This window comes from Typopeltis vanoorti, chromosome 15 (assembly GCF_054136105.1).
Source record: "Typopeltis vanoorti isolate ZY-2024b chromosome 15, IOZ_Tvanoo_1.0, whole genome shotgun sequence".
Classification (NCBI taxonomy): Eukaryota; Metazoa; Arthropoda; class Arachnida; order Uropygi; family Thelyphonidae; genus Typopeltis; species Typopeltis vanoorti.
In genome coordinates this window covers 21877211-21902221 of record NC_143563.1, presented here as the reverse complement: position 1 = coordinate 21902221, position 25011 = coordinate 21877211, and the positions used below count along the sequence as shown (strand labels likewise).

The 25011-nt window shown below is 33.8% G+C and overlaps 1 protein-coding gene across 1 annotated transcript in view; it reads right to left on the bottom strand.

Annotated features, from left to right (window-relative positions):
- Positions 1–25011, bottom strand: part of LOC150098484 (uncharacterized) — a 314082-nt gene that overhangs the window by 190486 nt on the left and 98585 nt on the right. The window contains exon 3 of the mRNA XM_090405238.1: positions 15331–15469. Coding sequence (XP_090261364.1) covers positions 15331–15469 — 139 coding nt within the window. The remainder of the gene's footprint in view (positions 1–15330; positions 15470–25011) is intronic.

Here is a 25011-nt window from a genome sequence, read left to right as displayed (position 1 = left end):
GCGGACCCCCCCTGTAGCGCATGTTAATATGTTGCGGACCCCTGTAGCGAATGTTAATTCACCGCGGCCACCATAAAATCAAAAATGGAATTTTTTTTATATTTTACATATCATAAAGATGAAGTAATAGATTACAATTTTACAACACTAAATGTGTCAATTATGACAATGCAATACTATTATAAATGGAGATATTCGGAAGAATATGAACATATCAGTTAGGCCAGGTGTGAGCAACAACATGATAAGATAAAGTTTAATGAAAATAAACCATCCCGCGAACCCTCAGGGGTACGCGGACCACAGGATGGGAAACACTGTCTTAAACGATTCAACGATGACTTCCAAGGCCGGAACAGGCCATGCTAGGCCTAAATCCTTGATACGCATGATGATGATGAAAATTATAAATTTTGTTTTTGGATCACTGATAGTAAGTTTATTAGAGTGCAACCAGTTTGTCACTATTTTTAGATCTGTATTTAACATATTTTGCATTCTATTGACAGAATCTGCAGTGAAGATAATGCAGTGTCATCTGCAAAATTGTTTATTTATACTATAATTGCAGGTCACAGAAATTGTTGATGCAGATTATAAACAACAGTGGTCCAAGCACAGAATCTTGGGAAACTCAGTAATTTAAATGACATAATTTGCTACAGCTTTTGTTTATTTTTATTGTTAGTGATATAGTAGTTAAACAGTTTTTAAACCAGTCAAGAGAATTAGCCTTACTCATTACAGCCTTCAGTTGTTGTTTTTTTATTAAAATATCATGAAATATAGTATTAAAAGCTTTCTGTAGGTCTAGAAAGATTGCTAAATTAGTTTATGTCGATCTTGTTATGAATAAATAAAGTTTGAAGTTCAGCAATGCATCGTCACTTCATTCTCTCAGATCGTAATTAACATGCGTATTAATCTTGCATGCATTTATTAATTTAAGATATATGTTTGTACATATATTTCTAAGAATTTACGGAAAGTCAGTTCTGAAGATGTGGTCCATGTCCAAGTGTAAGGAAGCCTTAGTTTTGGTGGATGGAAATTCTGGACTTCAGATTAATGAAGTGGAATCGTCATATGATTTACGGAAAGTCAGTTCTGAAGATGTGGTTCATGTCCGAGTGTAAGGAAGCCTTAGTTTTGGTGGATGGAAATTCTGGACTTCAGATTAATGAAGTGGAATCATCATATGATCATCATTATGTCTAAACTGTACTTTTTTTTTCTCTCGCCACTCATGGTAGTTAATTCCCCCCCCCCCCCCATTTCGGATTACTAAGACGATTCGAACATTTCCTCCAAACGAGAGATGTGTGTTCTGATAGTAACGACTTATATGAATTGTGTCCGATCAAGTGTGTTCAGTGAATGATTTTTCCTATTTGAAATTATTTAATTCATAAATGCTGTGGAGGATAGTCACATCCAATTTATTTCGGTGATTAAGCCGCAACATTTAATTATTAAGCGCCTAAGTAATCAGTTAATTGAAGACATCACCTAACAGCAAGTAAACTCACAGTTAACCTACAGAACAACCTAGATATGCTAGAAAACACTCCGCTAGCATTTTAAATGTGAGTGGACATTATGAATTCCTGCAGCGCCACCGGATTTTCAAGTCTAAGATCCCTTTCATGTACATCTCGTTTCACCACATCCAAAAAAAGAAACTTAATAGCATGAAAATCCAGTGAACAGAGAAGGTAAGCTGTGACGTGGCATGTTATCCTGTTGGAAAATGTGCCAGTAAGAATAAGAAGTAGAAATCATCACTCCATGTTAGCTCGTTCAGCTCCCATCATCAATGTCTTTGTCCATAATCACAAACTTAAACGCGGATACTGTTCCCCCCCCCCCCCCCAAGGCAATCTACCGCCAATTTATAGCCAATGCCTGGTTGGTTTAGTGTTATTGGCATCTTCATTTAGCATGAGGCTGTTTATTACACTGGACAATAAATGTATATTATAAAAGAGTGATATTTATTTTGTATTTGAATTTAATATTTCGTTCATGTATTTTATTTTCTTAGGTGATAATTTTTACTTGGCCTATAAAGAAATTGCCATTCTTTTTATTTGCTTATTTCATTAAAAAAGCACCTCGCTCACAATAGAAATACTGCTTTGTTGTTAACAAAGAAGTCACATCACCTGTCATCAGTAGCTCACGTTTGTGCTTACCCAGCATTTCACCTAAATGTTTCAACTTTCTTAAAGATATTTTTGAAGCATATCTGGATTAGTCACTCCGTACAGCTTATTTTAGCTACAAAATTAATTTGATCTCACCTCCCCTCATTAATCGGTCGGTGAAACTACACACGTATTGAACTTCAGGATTAAATTCCTAATAACAGTTTCGTATCGTATGTCGGTAATTCATTAAAAAGGATATATCCTAAACTCACCTAGTTTTTATACATAAAAATGCCAATGACTTTTTTCTCGATCCTATTAGAGTGCTAACAAGTATATCCTGATAAAACATGAAAATACTGTCACGTCAGGTATATTAAAAGTGTTGACTTTGAGAATAAATTAATCTTCTCAAAACACGATAATCATATTACAAAACAGCCTCGCAGATATTTATTCAGCTTCTTCAACGTTAATAAGCAAAACTGCTGAGATATTATATTCACTAGACTTTTACATAGTTTGGAAGTTTAGAAAAAGATGCTTGTAATTCATTATGTGGAAGTAATAAAGAATGAATCAAATATAATAATAAAAATTAAATTTAAAAAAAAGACTAACAAAAGATAACGGATTTAGATTAATTCAACAGGTAGATATAAGTAGATATAAAAAAAAAAAAAAAAAAAATTAAGGCTGGCTAGTTGTTTGAGTCTAAAATAGGCGCTGCTAAACATTCATAAATATTGGATAATATTTATCCGAGATAAATATTAGATTTTGTGAGTGTGATTCATCAGATAATTTCTGTTATGTGTGTGAACATGTCCACGCGGTTAGCCGAGTAGCTATGCGCTTCGCAACCGCCTGGGAAAGGAATGTCCTGGGTTCCATACCCGCAGCCCAACGTGAGGAGCTTAAGGATCTTTCTCAGACATAGCCAAGTTAGCCGGTCTTGGGCGTCAATTTCAGGGTTTTTCTCCCCAGTTTATGTGAGGTTAGGTTTTTCTTCCCGCAAAGCAGGCAAACCGTTCTTGAGAACCCAATGCTTCTCAGACAACTACACACGGTTGAGCGGGGGGTAATGACCACACCTCATAGTGAGCTATGAAACCCATGGCCCTACATATGGCTGTAGTGCCAAAGAAGAAGATGTGTGTGCAAACATTTTGCAACAAAATCGCCAAGTAAAAAAAAAAATAAATAAAAAAAAGGAAAAAAAAACCGCGATTATTTGTATTTTGGAAGTAATTTAGGAGGAGAACAAGATAAATTTTGAGCATTACATATACTACTTTTCCAATGATATGGCGTGAACTATTCATCCACTTTGAAGATTGCTATTTCTGTAATATAAGAGTTCGGGATGTTTTCAGGAGGAAAAAAAATCGAAATATCTTTCCTAAGTTTTCTTAGATTACAGGATAGCTGCACTAAGTGTTGATATTTCCTTTGCTTATGGGATAGTCGAATATTTTGTTCCTCACAATACTACATTGTGAGGAACTGAGCTGAAAAAGAATACATTGATCTCATTGAACATATTGTTCAAGATGCCCTACGACTGCCTGCGCGGTTTGTTGGTTGGTCTGTTGGTCGAAATGCGTCTCCACTATTCGACCTTCAGATTATGGATATTTCGAATTTTATCGAAATATCGGAAAATAGGAGACCTGAAATGATTTGAAAAAAAAAAAAAATAAATAAAAAAAAAAAATAAATAAATAAATAAAATTTTCTCCATGACATTGGACCCAGATTGTCTAGTCCTTCTATTTAACATGCTATAAGTCTTCCTCCGTTAAAAAAATAATCATAGACCTAATGAAAAGTTTATAACGAGTTTGGACACAAAAGTGATGTTTTTCCCCTTTTCCTTTTAATACATGGTACGTTTTCACAAATGAGTGACGCAAGTTCAATGAAAGTATCTTTTATCGGTCCGTAAATTAGTTTTTTTTACATAACAGTTGAGAATGTAAATTAAATTTCATTGAATAAGTCGTAAGGAAATTCCTTAAATCCGTTAGTTTATGAGGTTCAATGCTATACAAAAATAATTATTAATTAATATTACTAATTATCAAAATTTAGGATGCTGGAAGTCACTAGAAATACACATTTTTATTCTCATTTAGGCTTCTTCCGTGCAATAATAATAATAATAAATTTGTTGGGGTGGTTTGTTTTGAATTATGGCCGAAACAACGAAATCTGCGAGGCCAGCTATTATGGCTATTAATTACGTGTGTTCTTCTGACCGGTTTATCTGTTTTGCACATGAAAAACTCGAATTTCCGGAAGGAAACACGTTGCAACTGTATGAAATAGGACTACTCACTTTATGTTGCTAACACCTTTCGAATGTCCTTTGGTTGGAAATATCCAGGTTCGAATCCCATCCCATGAGTTAGCCAGACTCATACGGAGGTGGAGGACTTTTCCTCCAGGAGGCTCCCGGTTCAGAAGAACACAGGCATCATAGCCTGAGTTGCTTCGGCCGTAAATCTAAAAACAACCAAGCAAGCAAACTAACACCTTTAAAACGGTTCTTCGCGTACTAACTTAACTGGAACCCGGGTTCTTTTTGCTAAAGGGTTAATTTAAAATCATAATGAGGTTCAATGTTTCTGATGTTTATTGCTCAGAAATCGAGTCACGGGGTGCTTAAGGGTCAAAGCTGTATAACTGATAGGAGACCTCCACATAGCCTTTAAAGGAATGCGGAGAACCGACCAGGGCTTAATGTCCAATCCTCACCTTCTCGTGGTGCACCCTGTTGGGTATCTACCTGAATATTGAACGAACGAGGATGGGCTGTCAATTTGGGATTTAGCCGACAAAATTGTATTCTTATTGGCTATTCATGTTGTACCATCAATATACAAAATGATGGTACAACATGACAAAATTTCATGCAGGCTGGGGCGTCGTCCGGTTAAACAAGGAGGCCCCCGTTGTTTTCGCCAGGGAACCAGGGTGAACAGCGAAAAGTCAGCTACTGGAACAAATCTGAAAGCACACCCCAACTCAACATCACCAGAGTTAAAGATCAGTACTATCAACATAAGAAGCCTGAATGGCAAAGAAATGGAGCTACCTGAGGAATTAGATAAGTATCAGATCGCCATAATAGGGATGACTGAAACAAAAAAGACATAAACTGGTGAGATCTTTCTGGGAAATAAATACAAAATGTTATATTCAGGCAATGACAATCAAGGAAAAGGAGTAGCCATAGTATTCAACACTAAATACGAGACAAATCTTCTTGAAAGGCAGGCAGTCTCAAGTAGAGTGATGTGGGGAAATATCAGAATGGGGAATTGGACAATGAGACTTATTTGTGCCTATGGTCCCACAGAAGGTTCTACTAAGGTAGAAGTGGAGGAACTTTTTCATGCTTTAGAGAAAGCAACTGACACAATGAAAAAGGAAAAGTTGGTCCTTGTTGGGGATTTAAAGAGCACGGTAGGAAATGATTGTCAGATATACAAAAATATTTTGGGAAAATTTGGAGAAAAGAGCAAAGCTAATAATAATGGCAAATACCTGTTGGATTTCTGCTCAGGACATGGACTGGTTATTACTAACACCATGTTCCAACATAAAAATGTGCACAAATTCACATGGAGAGAAGAGGTAAGGAATAAGAAAAGTCTCATTGACTATGTTATTGTTGACAGTGATGTTTTCTCTCTTGTGCAGGACACCAGAGTGTATAGAGGAGTTGAAATTGGAAGTGATCACTATTCAGTCTTGAGTAGGATAAAATTGAATTTCGTTTTGAAAAGAATAACATGTGAGAAAGTTTTAAAGCGAATAAAAGTTGAACAGCTCTCAGATGTGAAATGTAGACTAAAATACACAAAGAATATTGAAGAAAAAATGAAAGACTTTGAGAACAGAAACCAAACCCTCGAGATTAAGTGGCAAGCCTTGAAGAAAACTATGATTCATTGAGCCAGAGAGGCATGTGGTGAGTTTGTTTGCAAAGATAGAAAAATAAGAACTCCATGGTGGACACAGGAAGTTAAAGAGGCAGTGAAGGAAAAGAAGAAAGAATATCAAAAGTTCCTGACAAATAAGTCAGCTTGTGCTCTTAGAGAATACCGAGACAAATGTAAGAAAGCTAAACACCGTGTAAAACTAGCTAAAAAGTCATGGGAGGACTTTGGCAAGAACATAGAAAATAAATATCAAGAAGGTGGTAAGATATTCTGGAGGTTGTTGAAGAAGCTAAAAAATGGAAGAAAGAGTGCTGTAAAAGGAGGTAGAGATGATAAAGGTGACATGAAAAGGGGAGAAAAAGATATCCTTGAAGTATGGAGTAATTACTTCGAAAAATTGCTAAATGAAACAAGCAGTGATATATGGTGTCAATGGGGCATTATACCAAGCAATACTTAATCTTTATTTCAGTTGTAAGTCAGCAGTTAGAATTGAAATAAGTACAAGAAGATGGTTGAATGTTAAATCTGGTGTGAGACAAGGATGTACATTATCCCCTCTGTTATTCATTATCTATATGGAATCACATTATGGAGGAAAGTAGTATTAAACATGATATGAAAATTGGAGATGTTAATGTCAGCTCTTTGCTTTATGCGGACGATGTTATACTTCTAAATAAATCTGCTACAAGTTTGGAAGATTCCCTGACTAAATTGAATAACTGTTGTAATAGATATGGTATGAAGATCAGCAATAAAAAGACAAAGACAATGAAAATAGTTATAATCGTTGAAAATGTCAACTGTGTTGTGAATGGCGAACCTGTGGAACAAGTAAAACATTTCAGCTACTTAGGCATGATTTGTAGTGAAGATGGTAAATTAAATATGGAAATAGACAACATAATCAACAAAGCTGGTATGGTAGGAAGTCAACTGAATAATCTCTTATTCCATATGAAATTAGTCGGAACACTAAATTAGCTGTATACAAGACAGTGTTCAAACCGGTTTTAACTTATGGATCTGAGAGCTTGGTCAGAAGTAAAACACTTGACAAAAGACTAGAGACCGCAGATATGAGAGTCCTGAGAAAGATTAGAGGCGTGAACAGATGGCATCAATGGCAATATCACATTAAAAATGAGGATATTAGGAAAGAACTTGACATTGTCAGCATCCAGGAATGGGTTAGTAGGGCTAATCTCAGGTGGTATGGTTACTTAAACCGAATGGGCGAGGAAAGATTAGCAAAACAAGTGTTCTCTGCCAGGTTGGCAGGAAAACGACCCAGAGGAAGACCAAGATATAGGTGGATTGATGTGGTACAAAGCGCCTTAGTAAGATCTGATAATGTTGGAGTCTTGACAAGTAACAGACTGATTTGGAGGAAAATTGTAGATAGGAAGTTAGTAATGATGTAAATTTTTCATGTAGTACTATCATATTCTGTACACCCCTTGAGGGTACATGTCAGGAATTTGATGATGATGATGATCTATGATATTTTAATAGTGATTAAGTATTTTAGGAGGAAGATGGTTTTCATCGAAGTGTATGAGACCACCACCCTGCTTACTGGAGTCCTGCAGCGACTTGACGAAAGGTTCATGTCCAATCTCTTGAGCAGGGTTTCCGAATTACCTAACTCTCAGCCCACCACAGCATTATGTACTATAAGCTTACAAACATTCATTAGTGGAATTCAAGAATCACAAGCAACAGAATGGTATATGAATTCATGCCTTTACCAATTCATTGCCATTAGTTAGTACAGCGAGTGGAGCAAGCATGGAATCCTTCTCTAGGATGCCAACCATAGTTTCATAACTTCAGGTTCTCATTAAGAAAGACGGTGGCGTCACACGGGATTGCCATTTTTAGTGTACCATGATTTATCAGTCGTAAGTTTCATACGAGAAAGCACAGAATCAACTTATTATTAAAATTTTAAGCTGAGTTTTCACAATTTACAAAGGAATAAGAGTGGTAAGAGTTATTTATGGTTTTATACCATTGATATATATGTTATATCCTTCGTGTGTGATTCTTAAATTTTGAAATCACCGCTTTTTGGCTTCCAGTCTGATGGCCGAATAAATAACGCTTCCATTCTCCAACTAATAGGTCATGAAATCGAATCTGATTACGGCCAGAAATAGGTTGTAGATGATTTTCTTTGCCCGGTATCAGACCTCTATACTGCTTATTTTAGAAACCTGAAGTGCTGAAAAAATTAGTTTCGTGTCTATCCAAAGCAGAGTTACCGAATTATCTAACTTATGTACTCTAATATGCTAGAGGTTTGCAGCCTTTCGTGGATCAGATTCACATAAAAAATAAAATAAAAATTGATGAATTTCATCGGCCGGCGTCAGATCACTACCCCTTGTAAGTAGGAATGACATAAAAACGTATATTCAATGTATATAAAAGATGACGCTCATGTAAATTTTATTTTTTTTAACATATTAGAAAATTATAAATCAAGATTATACAATAAGTACATTCCTTTTTTTTTTCTATTAATATGACGTTAATAAAAAGTATTCATATATCTCTTGATTAAGTATTCTTATCAGCCCAACATCTACTAGTATCATGCATAGCTTGATATGACAGGTGACTGGCGACTAGGAGCTATTCATTTTTTCTGTTGGCAATGTTTCTTTCTAGTGGTGATCCAGTAGAAATAACTAAATATAACACTTCTCTTGGCTTTAAATTTCTGATGGATTTTTAAGCTAGTGTTTAGTATAGTTCGACAAATATATTGTATATTGAACAAAGCGTAAAATGAATTACGTGCAATTGCAGCTTTTCAGACTCTCATAATTCTACTACTGCGTTACTATAAGATTCCAAGCTGGACTAAGAGCAAAACCTTTTAGAATATTTGCGTTTAAATTGATCATCTTCTTCGTCTTTTCCTAACTGTTAACTGTTTGCTACTTGACTGTTCCATCTACACAGCAGACAACCGACCTGTGCACATAAGTATATACAGAATCATCAGCTGCCAACGGTTTCTGTGTTCTAATAGGATAATTTTGCTACGATCTGAAAAAGGCCTAATAAAGTTCCTCGCTGCAGCCGAGATTCAAACGTAAATGTTTGTTTCCTAGACATGTGAACGTGGAAAAACCACTCAGCCAAGGAGATCCCTCATTCAAATTGCATTTTTGCGACTTTTTGTTTTAACATCATTTCGTAGAAATGTCTTATATCTTGAATACCACTCCTCAAATTCTACATAAACGTGTTTGATGACTTACCTAACCTGTTTTAGTTGCTTTTTTAAATGGGCTTATCCATAACAAGATTGAGTAATATTAGCTGCAAAATGGTGTCATCTAAAATATTCCACTGAAGTTTAAAGCATCAACAATTATTACTCTTATTAGACTTGTTCTTTTTGTCGCTAAAATAGGTTAATAGAACTGGCAAGTGTGTAAGGACATATTCTTCTGGCCAAGTTTTATCTGACCTGATGTGTCAGAGTATGCCCAATAATCAACAGCTATTCGTAATAAATATTTATGAACATTTGGAAGATATTCTGAATTTATTTAAAAACAGGTTTCCCAGTCAACAGGATTTAACTCCATGATTTTATAATCGACTCGAGTAACTTTTAGTTAAGAACACTATACATATGAACAAATCGAAAGGTCAGCGATGGGAAAGTTTTCTCTCACCAAACTGGATAAGCATTATCTGAAGAATTTTGAACAATATCTCTTTTGCCACATTCATTCCTAAGCATTCAGAGCAGTACAAGTTCGTGGATGAAATTTTTGCAATATATCAAGGTTCATTAACAGATCTCCAAGATTTTGTAAACAAAATTAACTTCACCTTAGGATATAATTTACGCATGAAAATAACTGTATGAAATACAGTTGAAAGTCTCATGTTCTTCGTTTTTCGGAAGAAGATATATATGCATACAGAGCATTATATTCATGCTCTAACTAAACATGATCCATGTAAAAGACCTACCACTATTACGGCCTTGTGACCATCGAAATGCACTCTCTTTGTTCCATAGATACTTGCTTACAAAAACTCCTCTGTGCAACAGTTCCACTAATACTTTCACTAACAAAGTCATAAATAAATATAGAGCTACCAAATCTTCAATTGCTCACAAAGAGGTTAACCGAAATTTAATCATTTAATTTAATTTAATCATTAACGATGCAGCCAAAGCGAATGCAGATACAATTAGTTTCTTTGCAATTATTCAAGAAAGATACAATTTTTTTTCATTCTTTTACAAACGTTGGGCAATCCTTTTAAAGGTCGTAAAAAATTTAACATTGAAACAGCCATCAGAAACGCCATGGGAAAGTAAAATTAATGCAATCCGCCCTCTACGATATCAGTTAGGAGAAATTTACGATGCACTTTTTGAAATTTTAAATAAAGAAACTCAGCATGAAGCACAAACATTATGTGCTAAAATAAAGGACTACAAATTTATTTGCTCTTTTATAACTTGGCATGATTTACTTAACAGAATAAACCCTGTGAGTAAAATGCTTCAAGACAAAAATTCTTGCTTTAGAATCTATCGAAAACTTAAAAATATTCTTACAAGAGTATCGATCAGATACAAATTTTAAAGAAGTTCTAAAAACGGCAAAAGAACTGATTGAATAGGTGGATAGAGAACAAGAATTTAATACTAGTACGGAAGTTCGACGACGAAAGAAGACACGACAATTTGACTACGAGCTTCATGACGAAAAGCCACAATCGCCAGAAGATAAATTTAGAGTGAATGTGTTTTATACACTTCTAGACGCTGCAATGTGTTCGTTAATAGAACGTTTTGAACAACTAAAACATATTATGATAATTTCAATTTCTTGTATAGATTACTACAAATTAATAACGAAGATTTACGAAAAAATTGTGACGATTTAGAGATTCTCTTGAAGGACGGCGACAATAAAGGCGTAAATGCAATAGAACTATATGACGAGTTATGTGCTTTCCGGGATATTTTTCGGAAGGATAATTTAAATATTCAAAACCCTTTCGATATTCTTAATTTTATTGTGTCCAATAATTATCTTTCCCTAACTTTTCAATTGCTTTAAGAATACTGTTAACCTTACCTGTCAGTGTAGCGAGCAGTGAACGTTCCTTTTTCAAGTTGAAATTGATTAAAACCTACTTGAGAACAAGTATGTCAGAAAAAAGGCTTGTTAGTTTGGCGTTAATAGCTATTGAAAATGATATATGTGCGGAATTAGATGATAAGACCATTATTTCTAATTTTGTGAATATGTGAAAAAAAAAAACCCCTAAAATTGTAATAAAAAAAAATTCAAGTATATTTATATAATTGAATTTATTTTCTGTTATTATGTAAAGATGTTATTTTTTGAATACCTTATATTAAATGTTCTAATTATTTCTGAATTCTTTTCTTATTTCTCATCTATCTTGAATTTCTTTTATTTTCCTAAAAGATAGTCCCACTTATAAAAAAATTTTTACAAGTTACTAAGAATTTAGTAACTTGCAAAATGCAAGAATTTTTTAAACTTTAGTTCAAATAAATTTTAACTTTAATTAAAATTCATTTTAATTTTGTTAGCGAATCGGGTCGGTGAGAAGGCTATAATTATAATATTTATAATTAAACATTATAATCAACGATTAAAGTGAAGTGGCTTTATCAAAATTTGCTTTAACTTTTGAGAATTTTTTTAATATTCCGGTTTTTAACTATTATCCTGCATAGTCAACACCCCCCGGTTCGTTACATTTAGCGAACCAACGTGTGGCTGTTCTGTCACAATTTATTTAAGAAATTTCAAATAATTTAAATTTTTATTATCGTAAAAGAACCGCACACGCCCGGATCGTTACAGGGGCGCTTAGATAGAAATTGCATGCGGGCGGCAAAGACGCTAGCGCCGGTTCTGGTTAGAACAGTATTATAAGATTGAACACTACTTCCCTGGGCATAAAAAGACTCAAAATCTTGGGCTAAGCAGTTTATGGATGAGATGTGTTTGTGCCAAGAAATATATTCCTACTTAGAGATCCGATTATTATCAAAAGAATGAAGGAGAAGTGAAGTTAGTCATTTTTGCGAGAAATGAGGACTGTTTTGATAGCACTGAATTTACGAGGCTGTTCTCACCTACTGGAGATGAGCGTTAAAGGCATTAGCTATGAAAGATATCGAGGGATGGAACATTTGAGTACTACAGTTTTTCAAATGAGGAAGGGAAACAGTGTATACCATTACCAGCAAAAGTATAGATAGAATTTGAGGCGAGTAAGAGAAGGTAATTTATGAAAAAAGTCATCTAAAGTATAGAACTCTGGAGTAGTCTGGCACTGGTGGAGAAACCTGAAGAGAGGAAACCATATATTATGACACGTAGAGAACAATGAGTGAACGGCAGAAGATTCCATAAGTGGAGGTAAGTTTAGAGGCCTCTATATACAAGATTGGATCAAATACTCTGAAAATTTCAAAAACGACCACACGAGTTTCTTGGAACGTGCTGTGTATCAAGAATAATGGAATCCACATTGTTTTTATGTGAATCTCACTCATAAAAGATAGCACATTAGCATTTCTGGTGGATTAATAGTTAGATAATCCAGAAACCCTGATCTAGAGAATACACATGGAGTTTTTCAAGCCACGTTAAGTTTCCAGTAATCAGAGCGGTGGTCTCACACTGGACGATGAGATTCATCTAATTAATACTAGCTACTAATTAAGTAGTGATAAAGCCTGCAGATGATGAAGAAATTGGCTGCTAATGATATCGTTCACTATTTTATCGAAAAAAACTGAGGCGACAGCAATGGAATAATTTGTTAGTTGACTTTTATCTTCCTTTTGGGATGTCTAAATATATAAAATAAAGAAACTAAGTAATAATCGGTGACAGAAATGAAAGTAACCTACAAATAAGTATTTAGTGCCTTGCTGGATTCGATTTTTAACTCAGAACTACTGTTTTGTTTTTTGAAACAAGAAAGAAAAATGTACTCGATAAATGGAATTTACATTCCCTGCCTAGCTGATCCAGTGAACATATCGTATTCACTCTCCAGTTTCGAATTCACTAGGTTCGAATCCCGTCTAGAATGTGAAGAGCCTTTATGACAACTTTTCAATTGAAGGTAAGTTATCCAGTCTCATACGGAGGGTGGGTTCCCGCACTCCGGGAAATTCGGGTTTTTCATTCCGCAAAACAGACAGACCGGCTATAAGAACACACGCAATTAACAGCCCATAATACACTGGCCTCATAGTCTGAGTTGCTTCGGCCGTTAAGCTCAAATAACCAACCAAATAACTAACCATCCAACAGACTGTAGGTTCAAATCTCTTTGTGGGCATGGATATTTGTGAATATCTTGGGACGGTAGATAAATTTCATCACCTCATGCGGTTACTCCTACCTTGCTTATTGTATATCTGAAGCGGCTTGAAAAAGTTCCATGTAAAAAGTTTCCAAAAAAAAAAAAAGAAAGAAAAGAAAGAAAGAAAGAAACATTACTAAGATAATAAGCCAAAAGGCTATTTTAATAGCCTTTGCTATTAAAATAGCCTTTCGGCTTATTATCTTAGTAATTAACAATACATGAGTACATCACTTTGGGAATTCGATAGTAGAGGTATGTAAGTTCATGTTCACTTAAAAATCTTGATATTCCAGGTCTACCTACTCATTGATGAGACCTCAAAAAAGGTTGAAACCGGTCTGGGTAGTGACCTCTTCTCATAATGTAAAACAATATATATACATCTCTTAGGAGCTGGGTTTTACATTATGAGAGAATATTAAAGTTAGTGACGGAGCTTGCTCCACCTTTGCATGGAGTTGCCCTGGTGTTGTATTACCCAAGTGATCATTTACACTTGGGTTTGCCGATAGTTTTTTCGGCATGAAACTCTATGGATTTCGATCCGAGTTTCGGACCCGGCTATAAAATAGAACGGGATTAACCATCCCCCTTTTCAATTAAAGAAAGAAACACTCAGCAAGCGAGCCGCATATTCTGTCACTACTGTGGTTTAGCGAAACTGATATGTAAACGCTAGATTCTCCGTCCCCTTCGCTTCATTTATCTAAATCACAGAATTCAAAAACAGCAATCTTCACATAACATTTTAATTAAACGCCAAAGTCAACGCATAAAATACACAAATGAAAGTATCTTTAATCCAATGTTGCTAATTAAAACTCCAGAATAAATTCTATAATACCACAGTAAAATTTTTGGCATGCTGCCAACAGTAAGATACTAACCACAAATAGAGGTGTATAACCCGACCAGGTTACTTTGTTTAAAATGGCTCTAAAGTAATTAATCACTTTACAACAAAATTGATCCTGATCAATCCAAACTTTTATCAATATCGTCTGATTAATTTTAAGGATTAGAAATTATCAAATTTCAAACAGTATACAGTAAATCCTCGACTTAACGGACAAAATTTCCGGTCCGTATGTCACATGTGAAAATTAACACGCTGTTAATTTTAAAATGCTTTTAACCAAGATTTGCTTATAATTAAATTAACAGGTTATTTTTTTTGTTATTAATGTCCTGTTATTTTTTAACAAATTTTGGCGAATAGGCCATCATATGCAGTAATTTAGCCGACATAAATGACTCACCGCTCATAAAACATGTTCAGCGAATGATTAGGACGTGATCACACCAATCGCACTATAATAGGTTCTTTTGTCGCATGCCGTAACTTTCTGCGGCAGTTTTATTACACACATTTTCGTAATTTTAGGGGATTAATTATAAAAAAACAGCAGAATTCAAAAGTTCAAAAAAAACTTGATAGTTTTTTCAAAGCAGGATTACCTAAACCAACTGCCTCAACATCGAACATTAACTTCACATTAACTTATCTAAAAGTGTGAAAATTGTGTGTGTAAAACCATTTTTTTGTTATTACAGTGCTAATATTGATAAAATTGCAGTATAATGTTACAAATATTTTTATTTTAAAAAAGCTGCGATTTAACGGATTCCCCTTAGCACCTATAGTCCGTTAAATCGAGGGTTTACTGTACACCTATGCCCATAAGGTATCTATTGTGTTTGCCTACTGCTATCGCTGCGTTGAAAAAAGGCAAAAGTAAATAAATAGAAATACACTTCCTCCAGTAATTTAAAAGTGTTCATTCACAGTAAAAATATCTTCTTCCCTTCCCTCTTACCTGTAATTTTGCCAATGGAATAATATCACAATTCTGAGGCCGGTGCCAAACAGTTTTTTGTGTGGTAGCGTTGTAATAATAAAATCTTGACGTGTTTTGGTCAAATAATTCCCACCACTGATTGTCATCTGTCTTCTTTCTATAAAATAAAAAGGGAAAAAAAATAAACATATTTATTACATTCGTAATGCATTTTGTGTAATCTCAACAGAAGGAAAATCAGGTCAGTTCAATTACAAAGCAAATCTCATAAGCGTTTAAAATCAAGTTTACGATGTACAGAAGCAGAATCACAGAGATTCGCAAGCAGATTATTACGAAATTTGTATATTATAATGTAATAAAAGTCCTGTGTAACGTTAATACATAAAAGAAATCAGTTTGTAACAGTGTTTTTAAAATAATTTTAAATACAAATATTTTTCGGTTGTAACGAGAGTGGTTTTAGCTCATCATTAAATGAAACGTGTCTAGTCTCCTCTTCTTGCTGCAATAAGCTATGAATGGTTACGGGATTTTGCTGGGCACTTTCCTTAAAGGCCAAATAATAAAATTAATAATAAAATAATAACAAAGAAATAATATATACTATTATATCATTCATTCAATAAATTACAGTACACTGTTTTTGGTTTTTAGTCTTCGTATTTGTTGATCCTGCGCAATTGCGAAATTGATGTTCAATAGGCATTATTAATCCACTGCACAGAACTGTTATAGAAGATTAATTTAGTACTATAGGATGAATACAGGGTGATGTGCTTTGTGAATCAACTTTTATTCTCTGCTTAGATGTGTCGAAATTGTCAGAATAATACAGTTCCTGCAGTTTTTAACATAGAGAAAATGACCTCCTCTTTGTGAAACGACTGGAACTGTCAGTAAGACAAATATGCTGCTGAATAAATTAAGATTATTGGCGTATAAATCAAATAAAATGTAATAAACATGAAAAGATAACAGGAAATAAACTGTTGTGAACTCTCGTTTTACAAGACTTACAATTGTGCGCTGAATAATACCATCTTGGAATTCTGTATCCAAAGCTTCATTTTTAATAGGAAAGACCTGGGTTCGATTCCCGTCAGTGACGTGAGGAATCTTTATCTGGTCTCTTTCGACTAAAGGTGAGTTAGCATACGAAGGTAGAGGTTTTATTTCTCCCGGAAACTCGGGTTTCGTCCCTCACACAACACACTATATATACATTTTTAGGCGTCTAATAAACAGGAAAGTGTTATAAGTGAGAAAATTATGAAAAAATATCAAAGATAGTGAGGGATCTTGCTCCACCTGTGCTTCGAGTTGCCTTGGTGTTGTACTACCAAGTGGTCACTTACGCTTGGATTCGCCGATAGTTTTTCGACATGAAACTCGTAGATTGCAGTTTTTGAGTTTCATAAGATCCCTTATTATTTTACTTATATTTTACTGGCTGTAAAATAATAAGGGTTTTTATCCCCTTAATTTAACTAACTTCGGCAGAAAATATAGCCGTTTGGCTTTTCATCTTAATTATAACACTTTCCTGTTTATTAGACGCCTAAAAATGTATCATATTTGGTCACTACAACAGATAATTGAATTATCTAAACCTCGGACTACGCAGATATAAATGTCCACCAGGTATATATATCATTTCGTGAGTATGATTCAATATAAGTTCTTTCTAAATACGTAAAGAACCTTTGAATTGGATTTTATGTACTATATTTGAAGAGAAAATTACAAAGACACAATATTCAAGTTTAATATAATAAAATGTTTAGAATGGATAATATGATCATCAAGCAAAACCCTAAACGAACGTTTCAATAGTGACAGATAGTTCTTCTTCTTAACAAAGATTTTAGGCTAAGTGGCCTGTTGTCTCATGCCATCTTTTTCTTGGTCTTCCGATTCTTCTTTTTCCACTTATTTTATATCTGTATAATATTTTTGGTAGTCTGCTGTTGTCCATTCGATTTAAATGTTCTAGCCATTTTTGTTTATACTGTCTTATGTAGTAATTAATTGGTTTTATATTCATGGATTGTAAAATTTCTTCATTTATTTTATGGTTCCACTACGGACGGCTTAAATATATTATTTATTATGCCATTTACTTTGACAAAGTTCGATATTTTAGTGTCTATGTCTTTTTCTTCTTCGTATGGTAAATCACATCCCAAGTATTTGAAATTATTTACTTGTTCTAATATTTTATTATCTATCACTATTTTACTTCTTATGGCGTTTCTCCTTTGAATGCCATTATTTTTGTTTTTTCTTTAGATATTGTCATATTATATTGTTTTGAGATATCATTTAATGATTTTAATGATCTTTATAAATCATCTTCTGATGTAGCTAATATTATTTGATCATCTGCAAATAGTAGTGTATCTATCTTCATTTGTGGGGTTATTTTTATACCAAATCGGTTATACTGTTTCCAGATTGTTAATATTTCATTTATATATATATATTGAAAGGCAGAGGTGAGAGGTTACATCCTTGTCGTACTCCTCTTGATATATCTTTCCATTCTGAGATGTGTTCTAATTTAACTGCTATTTTATTTCTTGTATATGTTTCTTGAGTAGATTGTAAAAGTTGGTTTGGTATATTTAAATCGATTAATATTTTAAACAATTTTTATCTACTAATTTTGTCAAAGGCTTTTTCATAATCAATAAAGGCCACGTGTGTTTCTTTTTGAAATTCTCTTCTCTTTTCTATTAATAATTTTAGAGTAAAAATTGGATCTATGCAGGATCGGTCATTTCGGAAACTGTTTAGCTTCTCTTTTAACATTCCTGCATATATTTTATATCCTGTATTTAGCAGACTAATTAGCGGATAGTTTTACATTTAAATTATACTAAAAATGTCTTTAGTGACGTGGACTACTTGATTTGAAAGTTGCTTCACCTAATTTGAGAAGCAAAAACTCTCAAGCAAGCAGACCCAAAAGAATTTTCGGGAAAAGAGTTCGATGGTAGTGCTGTACGCTGTGTCTTCAAAATGGCGGCAAGTGCCTTTCTGTCTTCTGTTTGATGAAAAGTTTTCTAGTCAGCTGCTCTATGTCAGTTAAACTCACGTTTCGGGTTAGGAAATCTATATCCAGAGCTTGTTCTTAGCTTTTCTTCACAAATAGAAAAACTAGCCAGCAGAGCTCTCTTTCTGGTATCATAAAATTCCAGTGAAAAAATTCGTCTCTAGTCATAATAAGCAATTTCAGGAAGAGATAAGTAGCTGTCAAAAAATGGATCGATAAAGTATGTAAAACTTCAAATAATTTAGCGAACAATTTAAGTCATAAATACAAGCAGCTCTCAGAAACTGCGCAATCAGTAGAGACGATGCTCTTTTTCTGAAAAGAAGTGGGTCCGAATCCCGAATCAATAAAGATTGTCTCCGTGGAGGTTAGATGAACTAGATAACGGCACCATTGGTGGAAAAAATCTCATTCCAACACCGTTTCTAGAGGTTTTTAAACTAAAGATCTCCGTACTGCAGTCGAGAATTGGTCGGTCTCAGAAGTCGAAAGATTTCTTCGACGAAAACCAAGTTTTTCTTTCCGCAAAATGAGTAATTCAGTCTGAAAACACTGAATTGACGCATAAAAATTTCCCAAAGCTTTCACCTCGGCGGCAATCTAACAGCGAGATTCTTTTTGGAGTTCCTTCAAGGATCTCGGGATGCATTTAATATAAAATACATTGAACACATCTGGTAGTAGTTCGTATACATCCCGGTATAAATATCAATGTGTGTAATTCCTGGAATTCATGTTGCTACTATCCTAGATAAGACAGATATGTCTCCTAGTGGAAGGCCAGTAATAATAATAATAAATAAAACGATCGTTCTATTCTAGGATCGTTTTAAAGGGCGTTTAAAAATTCTAAATATGTACTTGCATGTGTTAGAATGACAATCTCGTGTTCCTTGATTTGCGTGACGTGTTCGTCTGTTTTGCTCAGAGCCTGTGATGGACTTACACATTAGCAATAACAGACTTCACTCCGTTTATGAACGAATCAAATATATCCATGGTTTCCTCTGAGAAAGCAAGTTTCCGCTGTAATTCTCTTAATTTAAAACAGAAATGCGAATGCATTGTTCTTTGAAGTTTGCTACTTTTTCAACGAGCAGAAATTGCAGAATAAAATCACACTTCATTGATTCAGTAACGCAAGCCGCAACTTTGAACATACTCGTATACAGGGCCGGCGTTACCATTTTTCGCCCTAGGCAACAGCCTAGGGCGTAAAACTTCAAGCTATGCTTTATTCATACTTTACTAAAATATCAAAATTAAATAGTGATATATGATTTAGGTGTCGATTCTTTTTCCTTATCCCTCACACATCACACTATTTTACTATTTAACTCTTGGTTCTTTTTTGTTCCTTACCTAAATGATTTGAACTTACCGCTATTTGAAATTCAGTTAAGATAAATATTTTAAAACGTTAACATTTTAAAATATTAAATTTCGGTATTTTATAACTTTTTTTTTGTAAATGAATTATAACAGAGAATTTTCAAATTAATTAAAAAAGAAAATAAAAAAAAGCCCTATTAATTTAACCTAAAAGACTGCATACCCAACGTTTTTGTTGCACTAAGAATTCTGCTGACACTTCCAGTTTCAGTAGCAAGTGGAGAACGTAGTTTCCCAAAGTTAAAACTTATTTTAACAAGTTTTAACTTTGAGAACCTTCGTTCTCCACTGAACAATGTCCCAAAACTTTGAGAAACTACGCTCTCCACTCAACAATGTCCCAAAACAGGTTAACAGATTTGGCAACAATTTCAATCGAACACGAGCTAGCTTCTACACTAGATTTAAAGGAAATGGTAGAAAATTTTGCAAAATTGAAGGCAAGAAAAATTAAAATTTGATTTTCGTATATCATACATATTGTATACTGCTTTGTATATTATTAATAAAGCATGCCAAAATAATTTTTATTTTTTATATTTAAAATTTCATTTTAAAAATAAAAATATCCAACATGTGAAATACGGGGCACACTTGTAAACTTTGCCTAGGGAGCAAAATAACCTGGCACCGACATTGCTCGTATATGACAAATGATTCAGCACATTCTACTCCGCCTGCATCTACCAGCAATGCTGCCTAGTAATATCAACAGCGCCATTTAGCGGTCAGTGGAGATATCTCTTTAAACGTCACACGTGACCGAGTTAATTAGAAAATGTTACGGATGATCGCTATTAATGAGACCAGTAATAACACACAGTAAACAGCATTTTACAGTCTTGACTTTTAATGAGACTGTAATGCGAGTGTTTTATTTTTAGATGATGATATGCATATATAAGCATGATGTGAAAAATTGTGTGTAATAAACATTTTTAATATTCCAATAAATAAACATGGCCTGAATTGTTATTTATTCTTCTACTACTAAAAATGAAAAATATTTTTTGCAGTCGCTGTTGCAATGTGATATTGCTAACTACCGTACTAATATATTGAACCATATATTATTTATTTTTATTTATAAATATTTATTATTCCATCAATTCACACAAAATCTATAACATATCAGTAATGTTAGTAAAGGCTGGAGAAATGAAAGGAACTTGTCCCATTTTTAAACTGTATGTTATTTAAAAAAAAAAACTGCAGCAGGGAGAGATGATCTTTCAAGGATACAGGAAAAGAGTAGTTTGAGGTTTGAGTTATACTTGGATAGAGGTAAGGAAAAAATGAGATTGGCCAACCTGGTTGGCTGAGTCGATAATATGGCAGCTCTCCGACCAGTAGACTAGAAGTTCGAATCCCGTGAATGTCTTTAGGTGGTGATGATTTCCACGGTATTAAACTACCTACGTATAGTACTTGGCTTACTGGGAGCTTGAGGTTTGGTATCTAGAGCAGATTTCCAAAACTATTTAATTCTTATTCCCAGTACAGTAACCAGGGTATGAGCGCCTGTGGCAAGTGTCTAACTTGCGCCTCTCTAACCCAAAAATAACAAAAAATTTGAAAATTTTAAATGTAACAAGTTAAATTTTACTAAATGTAATATGCCAAATACTTACTATTAACCCCATCAAAATGAGTTGCAGTGTGTTGCAGAATTTGTGTGTATAAAGCGGCGTATTGCCGAAATTTAAAAATACAATATAAAATAGCGGACTTTTATATCTATTTATCTATTTTTATTTTTTTCAATTTGTACATTTTGCGCCCCAAACCTAGTTGCGCCCGTGGCGGGCGTCTCTTAAGCCACGCCCTCGTTACGGCGCTGCTTATTCCATCCAGAGTAATACAGGGTTGCAACATTTCGTGAGTGGAATTCGCATAAAAGATTGATACCTGAGTATATTTCCAGGAAAGTGGATGAATTATAGAAGCCAATTCAGTTAATCAGTCCATGGAACAAAACACTGCAGAAAAGGCATCACGGAGCCAGCAAAGTTGGTCGATTGGTAGGGCCTCTGCTACTAATGGCTCACGCAAAAAGTTAAGCAAGTTTGAACGATGGTAGTAGTTGGAAGGGAGTCAATCGTTCGATGCTGTTGGCACACTCTCCCTCGATGAGTCTTTGGACTCCCTGGGAGTGTTAAATAATAATAATAATAATAATAATAATAATAAAAATACTTATATCTAACAGAAAATGAAGTAAGCTGATAAAAAATCGGGACTGTTTATTCTCTTTGGAACTGAATCAAGGTTTCATCTAAAAATGTTTAGTAGTCTACGCCCAAATGCAGGAACGGGATCCTATGATGGCTGGATATGAAATTTGTATAAGATGAATAGTTATTCTGGAAAGAAGCAATATTTATACTAGAAGACAATGCGTTTTTTAAAGACTGGATTGGGTTGTTCATCATTAACACAGCAGCTAATGACAGAGGAATGAATTATTCTTTAAACGCTGTGTTTTAACTCATGCTTTGTATTTCACTAAATTATATATGCTATATAACAGGGGTGTTCAACCCGTCGATCGCGGAGTGATTTTTGGTCGATCTCTTGTGTATTCCTTCTTACTTACAAATTTAATTAAAACTGAAAACATAATATTTTTAAATCATTATTTTGTATTCTTTTTAATTCGTTTTAAGTGTATTACTAATTGTCAAATCAATAATTTTCTTATAAGTCCGGGTAAATGAATTAATTTGGATCAGTGGAAGTCAAACAGCGAGCCGAGTGAATACGATTATAAGCAAAGTGTAAAAATTCGATTGTAGCTTAAATATTAAATATTCCAAAGCAGTACAGTGCATCGGATTTTTACTTAGGTTAAGTCCAATTTGAATATTGTAAAAAAATAAACTTTGTTTGTCTCGGTATAGTTTGTATTAGATGTTTTTGTAAATAACTCTTTTGAAATTTTCCTGCTTCCAGAAAGGAGCTTCTCGGTTCGAGACGTTGCTAGAGAGAGAGAGAGAGACTACTTCTAGGCCGCAGACAAGGTTTCAAATTGCCGAAAGGAAGAGTTCCAATTGCCGGAGAAAAGTTCCAGGACAGGTTAATATCAGACATTCACCAGTGTGTTGCGTTTTCATTACAATTTGATGAATCAAACGACTTCACTGATATTGCTCAGTTAATGGTATTTATTCGCATGATATTTCAAGATTATTCAAGTAAAGAAGAACTTTTGAAAATTATACCATTATTGGGAAGGGCTAGGGAAGAAGACATTTTTTCTGCATTTGATGAATTTGTGAAACAACACAAACTTCCGCTTTTTAAACTTGCGTCTATTACTACTGATGGTGCTCCTGCAATGATAGGTAATAAATCAGGCTTCATTTCATTATGTAAAAACGATGACAAATATCCAGATTTTTTAACTTACCACTGTATTATTCACCGACAAGTACTGTGTAGTAAAAGATTAAACACAAAAGATGTTTTGGATATTACATTTAAAATTGTAAATTCTGTTCAAGGAAAAGCCCTACAACGGTGGTTATTTCAATTACAGGCAGATGATGATAGGGAACTTCTGTTGTACCATAATGTTCGCTGGCTCAGCAGAAGTCAATTTTTAGAAAGATTTCTTGTATTAATTAACGATATAAATATTTTTCTTGATGAAAAAGGAGATATTTATCCACAATTGAGTGATAAAAGATGGTTGTTACACTTATCATTTTTAGCAAATTTCTGTATGAAATTAAGCAATTTAAATTTAGAGTTACAAGTAGAGATAAAAATTTAATTGACATGCTAAGTTCAATAAAAACTTTCCAACAATACTTATTTTTATTAAAGAAAAATATAAATGACCGCGAATTTAGACATCTCCCATATTTATTAAAAGTTTTTGAACAAATGCTTCGCTATGATTTAAAAGAATTTATTCGTGAAATAGAATTAGTTGAGGAAGAAATAAATTCAAGAGTTAAAGAATTTAATAAAACTGAAATGATTGTATCTTTTATCAATAATCCATTTCAAGAAAACTTGAACATCACAAATTTCAAATAAAATTAGTGGGTTGCTTGATATAAACCAAGATGAAGTAGAACTTGAGATAATAGACATTCAGAATAGTTTACATCTAAAATCAATAAACAATGAAGTCATTTGGAAGTATGCACATGAAAAATTCCCAATATTAACTTATATTGCGCGAAAAATTCTGTCGTGTTTCGGATCGACATATTGTCAGAATCCGCTTTTTCAAATATGACCGTCATAAAAAATCAATTAAGAAACCAAATTACAAATGATCGTTTGGATGATTGTCTGCAATTGGCCACTTCTTCATATCAACTTGACTATGAAAATAGTCAGCGAGGTCCAAACAATGCCAAATTTCACATTAACTTTTTTTTTTTTTTTTTTAAATCAACCAGCATTTCCTGTAACTTGTGAGTTTGTAATCAATCTGTTGTTTTTTGTAACTTTGGTTTTCCAAAATAGAGAAATAAATATTTTATTCCAATATTTTTTTTTCTGTATTAAAATAATTAAAAGTGATAAATAAATTTTTAAATACACAAATAAAGTTTTTAGTTGTGTATTTTTTTTTTTAGTTTATTTTTAGTTGTTCATTTGTGCGTAATCAGATATCAGGTTTGGGGAACATGATCTATATAAGAGAGTAGATCGCCGAATAACTTTTTACAGAAAAGTAGCTCGCGTAGTAAAAAAAGGTTGAACACCACTGCTATATCAAGTTGTCGTTATCAAAAACTTAGATTTGTTTTCAACCGTTTGTTGTCTTCTGATTTAAAAAATTCGGATTTATAATTTCTAAGTATAATAGTAATCATATATGGAATTAATAAGACAAAAAAAATAATAATAAAAACCGGAGAAATGAAATTCTTACCACGGATAGCATATTCTCTGGGACAAAAAAGAAAAAAAAAAGCACAGAAATACGTAAAGAACTTAAACTAGACTCAGTATTGGATAAAATATACGTTCTGTTCCGGTCCAATTCCACGTGTTATTTGGAGAACCAAGGAAAATATGGAATGGGACCGGAACAGAACACTGGGCATAAATCCCTGATGATGGCATTTTAATTGAGATTCACATTTTGTGAGCAATAAAAGAGTACTAACATAGAAATGATAACAGGCTTCTCAGTGAATGGTCCTGACGCTAAATGCAATGCAAAGATAAATAAATAAATATTATTTTATTATGTAAACATAAAAGGATCTTACATAAACTTGAAA